The following is a 12,613-nucleotide window of genomic DNA, read 5'->3' as shown; positions in this document are numbered from 1 at the left end:
AGTAAATTTTTATATATAAAGATGAAAGATTAAAAGATTAAAATCTTATTAACCTACTGCAAAATTAAAGATTAAAAAATCCTTGTATCTTCTTGACTACAAATAAGGTTAGGCACATTTCTGTATATTTCTTGGTCATTTGTTTTTCACTTTCTTTAAATTTTCTATTTATATCTTTTGCCCATATTTTTGTCGCGTTGCCTTTTTAACAATTTTTAGAAACTCTTTGTATATTATAAATAGTAACCGTTTTCCTGTCATTTTTGTCTTCCATAAATGACTTCCTTTTTATCTGTTTTTTTTTAATTAGAGTGTTTTTTTTCAAAGTTAACATAAAAACCTCGATCAGTACAGAAATATAAAAATAACTTTAAACTCATATGATCTCATACCCCAAAAGATAACCACTGTTAGGTTCGTTGTATGGAAACCCTTCCATTTACCCGCTCAGAGTCATCGGCTGTCAGTCTTGGCTCTTGGTCAGGGGGCTTTCAAAATAGTCCTGGTACTTGAGTCCCACCCCACAGCCATCAGTTTTTAATAAGAGGCCTCGTTTGATTCTAATGTGCATCCAGGCATAGGAACCAGATGAAGCAATCCTGAAAGGTCATTCATATGTCGATCTGTTCCTAAATCAGTGTCACTAGTAATCACTACCGCCATCTGTTGGCGGGAGGCAGCACTGACAACGTTTACCTATGCATGTAGCTTTCTTCACATTTATGCGGGGCCACGTTTCAAAGCTCTGAGAGATGCATCTTTGTCTGCAACCACACCTTTTTAGTGTGATGACTTCTCAGGTAACTCCCAACTCTAAGATTCTTGAGGCTGATAGCAAACTTACATTTATCCTTTTGATGCTGTGTATTCCACAGTGATAAATAACTGTGACACTCCTCACATCTTGTCAAGCTTTAGTTACCAAAGAGTCAGTGATATTGATTCTAATCATTAATAGGAGAAAGTGTGTGAACAGATTTTAGAAATATTTTCATCAGTAGCAGTTGAAAAACAAACAAAAACAATTTTTGTAATTAATCTTAACCAAAATAACCAAAAATTAAACAACTGCCTTTTCCCATCTCACCCCCTTCCCACCTACAAGTATTCATTGAAATTTTCCTCTACTGGGATATTTTAAGATGTCTCCTTTTTGCGTGTGGAATTACACAATGTGAAACATCAAGAGAAATAACAGGAAAGGCAGTGAACAGAGAAACATGTTCTGAGAAATAACAATGTTGGCAGAAAAATGGAAGTGTCTGGGAGAAAAAATAAGATAAAACTGGCAGAATTACAGGCTGCTGCATGGACTGGTAATTAGATAGCGAGTTTATCTTCTGAGGGAAAGATATTTTTCCTCTCTTTTCCATAGAGAGGCCAAAAGAAGTCAAAGACACTGAGAGCATGAAATTATTATTCTGCCATAAAAACCATTTTTGATGCATTAGTTTTAAAATATATATATTCCCTCCAGGCAGTTTTTATGGGTTGTATGTTGTTCTTGTAGCTGGCAATAGGGGATAAGTGCCACCCCCACCCCCCATCTCTATCTCTCTTCCATATGTATACTTTTTAATCCAGAACATCTATGATTTTGAACCGGAATTTCTTGCTACTTTTTTGTGAAAGTTAATACTGGGTTTCTTTTAGCAACCCTAGATTTAGACTCTGTTCCAGAAGGGTTTCCTCAGGAGCTGGGTTTCCTAACCTCAGGACTGTCAACATTTTAGGCTGGCTACTTCTCTGTTTCTGGGGGCTTTCCTGTACATCATAGGGCATTTAGCGTCATCCTTCTAGATGGCCTCTACCTTCTAGATGCTAGGAGCAGACCCTCAGTTGTGACAACCAAAAATGTCTCCAGACATTGTCAAATGGCAAATATTTTCCCCCAGTTAAGATCCACCGATTGAGAGAATGCTTATAGCTCTGCTTTTGAAGAGTTAGTTGTCACTTCAAAAACAATTTACCTAACTCCCCAATCTCAGAGCCCCTATTTTTTTAATGAAACAATATATTTTCCTCTTTTGAAACAACGTACATCTCTTTACAGCATCAGTGACAGTTTATAAAACATATCCACTTTGAGACATTAATGTCTTTCTTTCCTGTTAGGGCTGCAATACCACCAATCTGTTTTGTTCACTCTGTACACGTAGAACCTAGGGCAGTGATTGGCACTTCATAAATGTTCGTCAAATGAATGAATATAATTCTAAGACATTTAAGAACCCGAAGCACAAAGTCTGACTAGGTCCAAAAGGGTTTTTCCTCTCAGGCTTATTTCAATCTCTATGACAAAGCCAGTAACAGAAGAAAGCAGGGACATATTGAGGCTGTTGAAGGGTGTGATCAGGGAAATCTAAAAATTATATTATTTGGATAGGATTCCCTGGGGCGTTTGGCGGGGTGCTCTTGAGTGACAGTTTCATTCTGGAAACAACCGCTGTGATATGTCGCTGGAAGCCGGAGCCAACCTATCACTCCTGCTTTTTGAACTCCGTCCACCGTTGATCCATGAAGAAAACAAGTTTTTTGACCAGGATGAGGCTTAACGCTTCGTTAATTCTCTGAGAGAAAGTGCCTCAGGACCAAGAGAGATGTGCCTATGGAAAATCTTAGTGCAGACAGCACAAGAGGCATGTAAATGTTTCTTTTCACATTTTTATAAAATGGAATTAAGATGCATATTTTTAAAAATGAAAAATGACTGGCATTCTTCCCACCGAAAATGGAAGTAATTTAATTTGTTAGTGGTTTATTTTATTTGACAGTCGTTGTACATACTCGATTTGGTTTGTTACACCAAATTATCCTTTAATAACGGGTACACACAATGCCAGACTCTGCCCCCCAGGTTGGTTTGATAATTGGATGAACGACCATATTGTTCAAGGTTTTCATGACAATGTGGACAGGAGCTATTTGGAAAACTTCAAGGCAGAAAAACCTTCTGTTTTTTTTGTTTTGTTTTGTTTTTTTCCCCAATCAAGTTAATTGCTACCCAGTGACCAATCAATCATTCTGCTAGACACTTGTCCTGAAGGATGCTATATTAGGATGCTGTGTTAGGGATGATGGCATAGAACTTAAGCTAAGCTCTGTAATCGTGACTGAATTTCCTGGGGGGAATAGAAGGAATGCCTAAACTCATGGCCAACGGGAAAAGTCAGAAAATCTTCCCTAGGCAATCTCTCAGAATGGACCATTTTTCTACAATTGGAAGTTAATGGTAAAAGTTCTCATAATAGGTACCACAGGGGCTGTAGCCAGATTGCTAAATTCAAGGACGATTCCACGACTTAGTAGCTATATGACCTTGAGCAAGTTTCACGACCTCCTTTGCTTCAGGATCCACATCCGTAAAGTTGGAACAGCATTAGTACCTACTTCTTAAGGTCATCGTGAAGATTCAATAACATAGTAAAGTGCTTAACACAATCCTGGCACAAAGTAAGTTTTCTATAAATGTTTCTTTGTTAGATGGTATATATCAGGCCCTGCGCTAAGTTTTCTTAACAAAGCTATGGAGAGAGTTGCTATCTCTAACATTACAGAAGGAACATTGACATGGAGAAAGGTGAAATTGACATGGCCAAGACCACATGGTTTGTTAATGGCTCAGCCAGGATTCAAGCCCAGGTCTGCATGACTCCAAAAATTCTCTTATACCATAAAAATCTCAGATTTGTGCTTGTGTCCTTCCTAGAAGAATTTTTAAAAGTCATGTCGCTTCCTGAGCAATTTTAAGTAGACAACTAAGCATTTCCATTGTAATGTTAAATAATTACAGAGAATGTAATTTCAGGAGTTCTTTGAGCAGAGGGAGTTTATACTAAAACTATTAAATCACCTCTTTAATGCATCCAGTGAAATTTAAATGCCATGTTAACTGGATACCCGCCAATATCCTTCAAAAGAGTATGCAGACAAGTTATTTGAAAGACAGAACCTCATATTGTTCTTTTTTCTTCTTTGAACATGTATTTTCACTGCACTTCCCCCTAATAAATGTTAAAAGTTTTTTTTATCATTTCTACAACAAAAATAGATTCTCTCCCCTCCATATATGTATGTGTTTAAAATTTTCTTGTGGATATAATTGTCTTCTATAAAATTAATAGAACACAACTGACCAAAACAACATAAACATGTAATTCTGACAAGTAATGATTAAAACTCAAAAAGTAAAATTTTATTAGAAATTCATATTATAATGAGCTAGGGGTAGGAGCATTTGTGGGTGCTTGATTGAAGATATCGTTCTGTTGTCCCTCCCAGCAGCGTTCATACTTCGGACAGTAAACACCATCGTAAGATTCAGGATGGGTGAGGGTGTGTCTCCTATGTCTTTCTTTTAAAAAGGGGAGAAAGAGAACCTAGGCTGTGGGTATCTCTTGAGATGATTTGATTTAGGAAGGAAAATGTATGGAAGTGAGAAACGGGGAAAGTGTTTCCTTTAAAAATGTTCCAAACAAATCTTGGGAAGTCATCACATACCCCTGTTTGAAATAGCTGTTCTTCACCGCTAAGCTCTGTGGCTTTGCAGCAGCTTATTTACAGGTGGACCCAATGGCTCCCCCATTCAAGAGGACTCTCCCTCTTCCTTGCTAATGAAGTCTGGGGTCTCTCTAGCTGTTGGCTTTATCTCAAACCTACAGTAATTGTCATTGGAGAGTCACGGAGGGTGGTTTCTTGAAGGAAGCCCAGGGAAAGGCAGGGCGACAAACTCGAAGTGAGCCTGGAATCTGGAACTTCCTAGCTTCTTCTGCTTTACTGTTTAGTGCCTCTAGATGAGATGATATGATCGCCCCATATTCTCCACCAGGCCTCAAACCTGTAGTCCCAGCGCCCTAGTGTCAGGGTGTCCTTGCAAACAAGGAAGAGGTAGATGGCCTTCATCTGTTTCTTTTCTAGATCAGACAACCATGGTTTCATCTTCCCAAAAGAACTAACTATAAACAAGAAGAAGGGATCAGGGGTTGTGTATTGTCTGCCCCACGAAGCTTCATAAAGATACTCTGTGTGATGACTGCCCAACACATAGTAAATGCTCAATAAACGTTTATTGAATGTTTTATCTGGGGCCGCTGTGTGGTCATAACATTCCTACATGTACTTCCTAATTGATGAAGTGGAACCCACCTAACCTTATGACCTTGATCTATCCTGTCAGTCTCAATATAAAATAATCTCAATTATTTAGGGACGGCAGCAGGAACATCTGTTGAACCCTGACAGATTTAAATTGAGAGCAATTTTTTCGAAAGGCCCCATAATGTCAATTATGCTGATTGTACTTAACAGCCAAGGGTATTAAAATGTTTGTCAGCTGAACTCGATCAGATTTGACCCAAGATTACCGAATACCTGATATCCATTCACATTCATATACCGATGGACATCTCTCTCTCTTTTCCCTCCCCATGACCCCATCTTCTTTCTGTTCTTTAGCTCCCATCTGGCCATCTTTTCTTTCTGAGTCTTGCCCAGAATCTGTCAACTTACTGGGGCGTTGGAGGTTGCCATGGTAAACACAGCTGTTGTTTTTTCTCTGTGAAGAGTCAGAACATGAAGACACTTGATTCCTCACCTCTAGCCTCTCCCTGCTGTGCATTTTCACAGATGTCGTTTAAGGTGGGGGCCTCGGGGGCTTCCAGGATTCTGCTCAGCTTTCATTGTGTGCCTCGGGAGAGGGATTTTGTGACCCGCCGACACCCGTGTAGGTGCTGTGGAGGATTGTGAAGAATCGCCAGTATAGTCACCAAATAAGCCATGTGACAGCAACATTCATTTTGTTAGTAAATAGGTTCTGGGAAGTGAAAGATGATCTTGTATTTCCCAAGGGGAGAGGCAGCAAAGATAATGAGAAAGAAACAGAGGAAAGAAGAATGAAAGAGGGGCTGGGAGTGACAGAAAGAGTGGAGAGAGAAGGGAGAGAGAGCAAGGGGGAAGGAGTATCTTTAACAGGAACGGAAGTCAGTACCTCCTTGCATCTTTCCTATCTTCCCAATTGCACCCGATTATTGATCTCACATCTTCTTCTATCATGCTCCTTCCTTACATCTCTCTAGCCACAAAGGCCCCTTGCTGTTCCTCCTACACTCTAAGAATGCTTCAGCCTCGGGGCCTTTGCACTTGCTGTTCCCTCTGCCTAGAATGCTCTTCCCCAGAGAGCCACATGACGCCTTCCCTCACTTCATTCACGTCTCGACTCAAATATCATCCCCTGAGAGAGGCCTTCTATAACCACGCCACCTCAAATAGCACACCCTCCATGCTCTACCCTCTTACCCAACTCAGATTTTCTTCATGTCTGATACAGAGGAGTGTTTAATAAGTATTTGTTGAGTGAATAATTGATCACTAACTTCCAGCCCCAGAACACACAGACTCACACACTTGAACACATACTTTGTTCTCTCCTCTCTGAGTTTTTGCATGTGCTGCGCCCTCTGACGAGATCACAGCTCCCTCTCCTCCCTGTCCCCAACTTCTAACTGGTGGCTTTCCACAAACCCTTTGCGTCCTGCCTGGTTGAGTAGTCATTCCTTTTTTGAGGTCTCCCTTGACCTCCCCAGGTAGACACAGGACCCATTTGGCCAACACTGCTTGGGCAGTGCCTGCTGACCTCCATTACAGCACAGGTCACCCGCGCTGAAATGTCCATTCACTTGTCTTTCTCCCACGCACCTGCGTGTGTCCTTAGAGAGTCCAGAGTACAGAACAACCAAGGGCTTAGACTCCAAGGTCAAGAAGTGCCAGGCCAAGGTACTTGCCGTGCGACTTTATATCAACTACTTAACCTTCACAGCCTCAGTTTCCTTGTCTGTGCAACAGGACTCGTTATATCTACCAAGTGAAATCATAGGATATTGATGAGAAGTCACTGATAAATTGCTTACGTGTTTACAACATTCTAAGCAGTCAGCTGGGTAAGAGGCTAGTGAATGGAGGTTATGGTACTTGAGGTAGGGAGGGCAGGGAAGGCCTCTCTCAGGGTGATAATTAAATGGAGACCTGAACGATGTAAGGGAGGGAACCATGTAGCTCTCTGGGCTCCTCACCTCCACTAATATTACAGCTGAGATATGGCTCTGTAAGCTTTATGGCAGGTTAGACTGAGGCTGCTGTCTTGAGCCCTGGGACATTATTTGGCCAATATTCTAACGTGATGCTGGTTGTCTTGCCAACAAGGCTGGGGTGCTCATTCTTTAGAATCAGGCTCAGGGCAATGAGCCGAAACTGAATTGAGGTTGGGGAGAGAAGTATGAGGTGCCTGAGGGAGGATCAGGACCAGCAGTACAGTCCAGAACCACCTCACCCTCCGAGGGCCAAGGACTGGCCCCTGCTCTCATTCGTAAGCACAATGCAGCACCCGCCTGACTCAGAGTTGATTCCGGCATCATCAGCCACTGCTGAGAGGGGTCAGTAAAGAGGGCTTGAACCAGAGGTTCAAGGTCCTGGCTTGATCCTGGGTTTTGTCTGGTTCTGACATTTGGCCAGAAGGAGGCTCTGGTCGGGTGGAGAATGGCTCGGGCACGTGGTGTGGGGGGCAGAAGACACTCTGGGATGAGAGGCAGAAACCAAGCTGTGCTGGCAACCCTGGCCTGGCTGATGGTGGACAAGGCGTTCCCCCTCTCAGGCTCTTGATTTCTTCATCTGTTAATTTCAGGAACTGCCCGGGTCAGCTATTTCCAAATCTTCCTTATCCACAGAAATAGTTATTTAAGCAAAATATGATTGAGAATCCAAACATATAACCAAGAATGATGAAGGGGATAAGACCTAGACACCACAGCCTCCCACTGCACAACCCCGTCCACCAACACACACACACATACACACACAAACAACGGCCCTAAAAGAGGCTCTAACGGCTCTTCCAAGATTTAATGCTTCCTGATTCGATGTCACATCCGTAAAGCACCAATTTAAAGCAAATTTAAATTCTAATTTAAAGCCAAACCAATGATCAAATTACTGAGATTCGATCATTTCTGAGTTGCCAAAATAGCAGTTTCAGATTTCAACCCAATAGTTTCATTTGCAACGATGACGAAGGATGCTCACTCAGGAGCCAGTTGCCCAGGTTCGGCTCCTCAGCTTATTCTCCGTCTGACATTAGACAGGACACTCACCTCCCTGCATCTACCCAGGAAGGTGGGCAAACAGAGGAATCTTCCTCATGAGGTTGGGTACTGAGAGGACAGAATGAAATTGTACCTTGGACTTGGGCGGGGAGCTCTGAAACAGTGATTGACAGAGAAGAAGCCCACTGTGAGTGTCCTACAGAGAAAGCCCTAGTGACTGCCTGCGAGCCATGCTCTGGGAATAGCATCCCACAGTTCTCCCTGCCTGGCCCTGAAAAGAGAGTAGTGTGGCCAGAGCACGTGGGAGATGTACTCCTAACATGACTTTCTAATCAGCCATCTCATCCCGCTCGAATGGCCAAGCCTCCCTCTTCTTTCTTGTGAGGGGCATCACTGGGCAGTGGACAGGCCTTGACCTGGGTGCGAAAATGGTGTTGGAATACCTTGAGTGACACTCAGCCCCCTGCCTTATCTAAGCAAAGCAATAGAGGCTCCCTCCCCAGATACCTATACGGAGCCTTCCCCCATTAAGTGGTACATTATGGAATATGTCAGCCTGAATTAGCTGGCAGGCTCGTCATGTTAAGCAGAAGCTGTAGGCAGGCAGTTCCCCCTTTGTAATGCCTCTTGATCCTGGCTATCATGCTCCCTTCCCCATCACCACAGGCATGGCAGCCTCTGCAGACAACGCACCGTAATGACAGAGGTCCAGAGTGCAGTTTAGGAAGAGCCACGGGAAGTCCCCAAAGACTCCATTTCTTCTGTGGCCCTGGAGAGCCTGCTTTGAGCTCTGCTACCTCTGGAGAGCAGAGGGCGCAGGTAGCACTCAAAAGCTCCAGGTGGGGCTTCCTTTATGACAAACCATGAAAGCATGGCATGTCTTTCTGAGAGCACGCAGAATAGACACCCTATTCAAATACCATGATCACCTACAACACCTAATCGAGGTGTTGTAGAACTCTGCGACTACCACTACCATTATTACTATCAAAGAAACTATTGATTCCATACATTCTACTGGCAGTTTGCTCGTGTCACTCACAGAGCATTTATCACTTCCCGTCACGTGTCATAGTTGAGGGAGATGTGATAGAGTGGAAAGAGCACTAGCTTTGCAGTCTGGGATCAAATTCTGACTGTGCCTCCTATAGCTGGGCAACCCTGGGCCAGCGACTTAGCCTCTCTGAGCCTGAGTTTTCTCTTTGTAATAGTACTTTGTACTCGTACTTATCTCACAAAATTGTTGAAAGAACCGTCTGAGATGATGTTTGAAGAATGATTAAAATGTAGGAAAAGCCCAATAAATATTTGTAGGGAGAGTTCCTAAGGGCAAAGTCATTTTTTTTTATCTATTACAAAGCCTTAAGACGTACCTTAATTGGTATTTGATAATGTATCACTTTCGTCTTCAAAGTTCTATCTCATTCGTCCTCTAATTTGTTCTCCACGATACATCAAGAAAGATCTGATGAAAATTTTGAAACTGATCATATCTCAATCATTGGAAATTTGTTTCCAATTTTTCTTTTTCCTTAGGGTAATGGCAAAAATCTTTCTCGGAGCTTGCCTCTTACCTACCGTGTCACCTCATCTCCCCCATGGTTCCCTATCATTCTTTCCGTCTTAACTATACTGACCTATGGATCCTTTATTCTTGCCTTACTCACTGCCACCCTCCACCAAGCTCCTGGACCCTTGCACCAAGCTCTTTTCCCGGAATGGAAATTCTTCCCTCCCTCCTGGCCTAGTAAACCCCTTCTCATCCTTCGCAGTCCTCCAATTCATACTTCCTCAGCAAAACCTCTGCAGAACCCCCTGACCCCTCTAGTCTCTCCTTTTGGGCACTTATTGCATTTTATTATGAAATTTTTATATCTGCCCCCTTCGCGTAGATCAGTTACATGAAGGCAGGAACTGTGTCTAGTTTTGCTCACCAATTGAACCACCTAAGACCTTGTATAGAGTTCAGTAATTGTTGCTAAAAGGGTGAGTGGAAGAGTGTACTGGAAGGCAATTATAATTCATGATATGAATGAGTTACATCATGCAATGAATTATAATTCATGATAATTAGGGTACAGTGGGTATTGTCACTGTTTTGTTTTTTTTAGGTAGCATAACCAGATCCCAGAAGGCACAGGTTAATTGCCCACGGTCACACAGCCTTGCCAGTAAATGGTGAATCTGTGATGAAAACGCAGGTCTCCAAGTTTCTGCCATCCTGGGCTTATGCCATAGAACCGTTATCCATAACCGAGAGGCAGGACTCACAAAGAAACCCCACCCCCGGTATTCAGAGAACCCCTGGCTTTCCTATATCCATATTTCAAGGCAGTTCTGATTTCCAGGATATCCAGCACCACATCTGTATAGGACTCTGGGATTCCTCTGAGCTGTTCATTCAATTTAAAAACTCCCTCAAAAGTGAGCTAAACTCCCCTCAAGACTGAGCTGGGAGAATTCTGTCTTGTGAAAGGTGCTATTGTTGAAGTAACTACACCACAAAATGTAACCTTTGTTTTTGCCTTCTGCACCCTCACCCGCTGGGTTGAAAGAGATCCCGAAGGTGAAGTTTTAATCGACCACCTGGTATCAAATTAATCAGGGCTCAGTTGCAAGAGATGACTTCCTTGAAAGAAAAACCGTGTTTGATCCTTTCATTTTCTTGTCTATGTTGAAGGACCACACCTCTGTTCTGGGATGGGCTGGGTTGGGTTGGGTTGGGTTTGGTTTGGTTTGCTCTGGTTTGGTTTGGTTTCAGTCTGTCCCCTCTCAGGCATTAGTGTTCTCACTTTCTCAGAATCCGGTTCACCCAGGGTTAGTCAGAAGCGCCCTTGAATTCAAAGAGGGAGTCACAAGAGTAATGGGTCTCTGTTCACATTTGCCAGGAAGAGCTTCATGTATAGGAAACTTTTACTGCCTGATTCTCTGACCTGTGGGGAAGAAAACATTTACTCACATATTCTTACTCATTCATTTGACAAATACACACTGGACACCATTGTATATCAATAAGATGACCATATAATTTGTTGTCCAAACTAAGACAGTTTTGATGTGAAAATGGACACTACCTGGTTGGCACGCCAAGATAACAGGTATAAGCCAAAATTTCCTCAGGTAAAACAGGATATTGATGGGTGCCCTATATATTAATGGCTGGATCTGGCTGTTAGAATCTTGGGTGATTATGTGTTTCCCACAATGCCATTAAAGATTTAGGACAAAGCCAGGATAGGGTCTAGACCTGGTGTCCACAGGCCACAGACCAATACCTGTCCGTGACCTGTTAGAAACCAGGCCACACAGCAGGAGGCGAACGATGGCCAGTGAGCAAAGCTTCATCTGTATTTGCATCTACTCCCCAGCGCTAGCATCACTGCCTCAGCTCCACCTCAGGTCATCCAGCATTAGACTCTCATAGGAGCCCTGGCTCCTGCTGCCAAAAAGGTTGGGGACCAATGGTCTAGACTTCCAAAGCCATGAAGGATAAATTTAAATCTAAGTCGAACTAGATATTTCTAAAATATTCCCATAACTTCCTTTTAAAAATAGCTTTCACGTTTGAAAACAAAGAATTTGAACAACAGCTCTGGAAGCTTATGATCCCACAGTGGATTCTGAGTTCCCCTGAGATGCAGCCACCTTGAGGGTCCTGGAAAAAAGCTTAGGATCTATAAAGGATGATATTGCCCATCAGGGCTAAGTGATGGTGACATTTTTTTTGAAAAAGGAGTAAAACTAAAAGGAGCAGAAGGGAATGGGAACATGTGATGTATCAGTGTCTGCTGCTAACTTAGAGCTCCTTTGACATGGTGATGATTTTACGTATGAACCTAAAGGACATCAACATGCACATTCTTTTCCTAGAGAAGAGCTTTGGTTCTAAAAGGATTCATTTCTCTTGCACCCCAGGTGCCTGTGCTGAGGCCCATGGACCTGATGGTGGAGGCCACCCCACGAAGAGTCTTTGCCAATGCACACACGTATCACATCAACTCCATATCAGTCAACAGCGACTATGAAACCTACATGTCAGCTGATGACCTGAGGATTAACCTGTGGAACTTTGAAATAACCAATCAAAGTTTTAGTATCCTTTCCTTGGGGCCAATAGCCGATTGGCTTGAATCAGGAGTGTTCAGGTAAGAGCAGGCTTGGGGAAAAGTGAAACGAAGGCAGCAGTCGTAACTAACACCTAGCACATTTATGGAGAGGTGTTCCCTTTGAAATTACATTGGTGGCTCTGGTACTCGTTCATCCTAACAAAGTTAGAGAAGTGTCGAATTACAAGTAGTGGTCCAGGATTAGCTCTGTGTTGGAACTCTGAATCGGTTCCTTCGTGCAGAGGTGTTCATGTGTCATGAATTAAACCTAGATGTGACTTTGTCAACTATAAGATAAAACCCTAGAGTTCAGTTAAGTGTTCCTTCCTCTTGTTAAAGGATTCTTAAATGGCCCGTGTGGACAGCATGGACCACAGGTATGCGTGACATGATTTTTATTGTATCGTAATAGTG

General features: G+C 42.7%; 1 protein-coding gene across 1 annotated transcript in view; it reads left to right on the top strand.

Annotated features, from left to right (window-relative positions):
* Window positions 1-12,613, top strand: part of PPP2R2B (protein phosphatase 2 regulatory subunit Bbeta) — a 411,123-nt gene that overhangs the window by 342,489 nt on the left and 56,021 nt on the right. The window contains exons 6-7 of the mRNA XM_023534916.1: window positions 12,009-12,238; window positions 12,539-12,599. Coding sequence (XP_023390684.1) covers window positions 12,009-12,238; window positions 12,539-12,599 — 291 coding nt within the window. The remainder of the gene's footprint in view (window positions 1-12,008; window positions 12,239-12,538; window positions 12,600-12,613) is intronic.

The sequence above is a fragment of the Pteropus vampyrus genome, unplaced genomic scaffold (genome assembly GCF_000151845.1).
Source record: "Pteropus vampyrus isolate Shadow unplaced genomic scaffold, Pvam_2.0 Scaffold134, whole genome shotgun sequence".
Taxonomy (NCBI): domain Eukaryota; kingdom Metazoa; phylum Chordata; class Mammalia; order Chiroptera; family Pteropodidae; genus Pteropus; species Pteropus vampyrus.
Note: the sequence above shows the minus strand (reverse complement) of the source record. Positions and strands in the feature narration are given on the sequence as shown.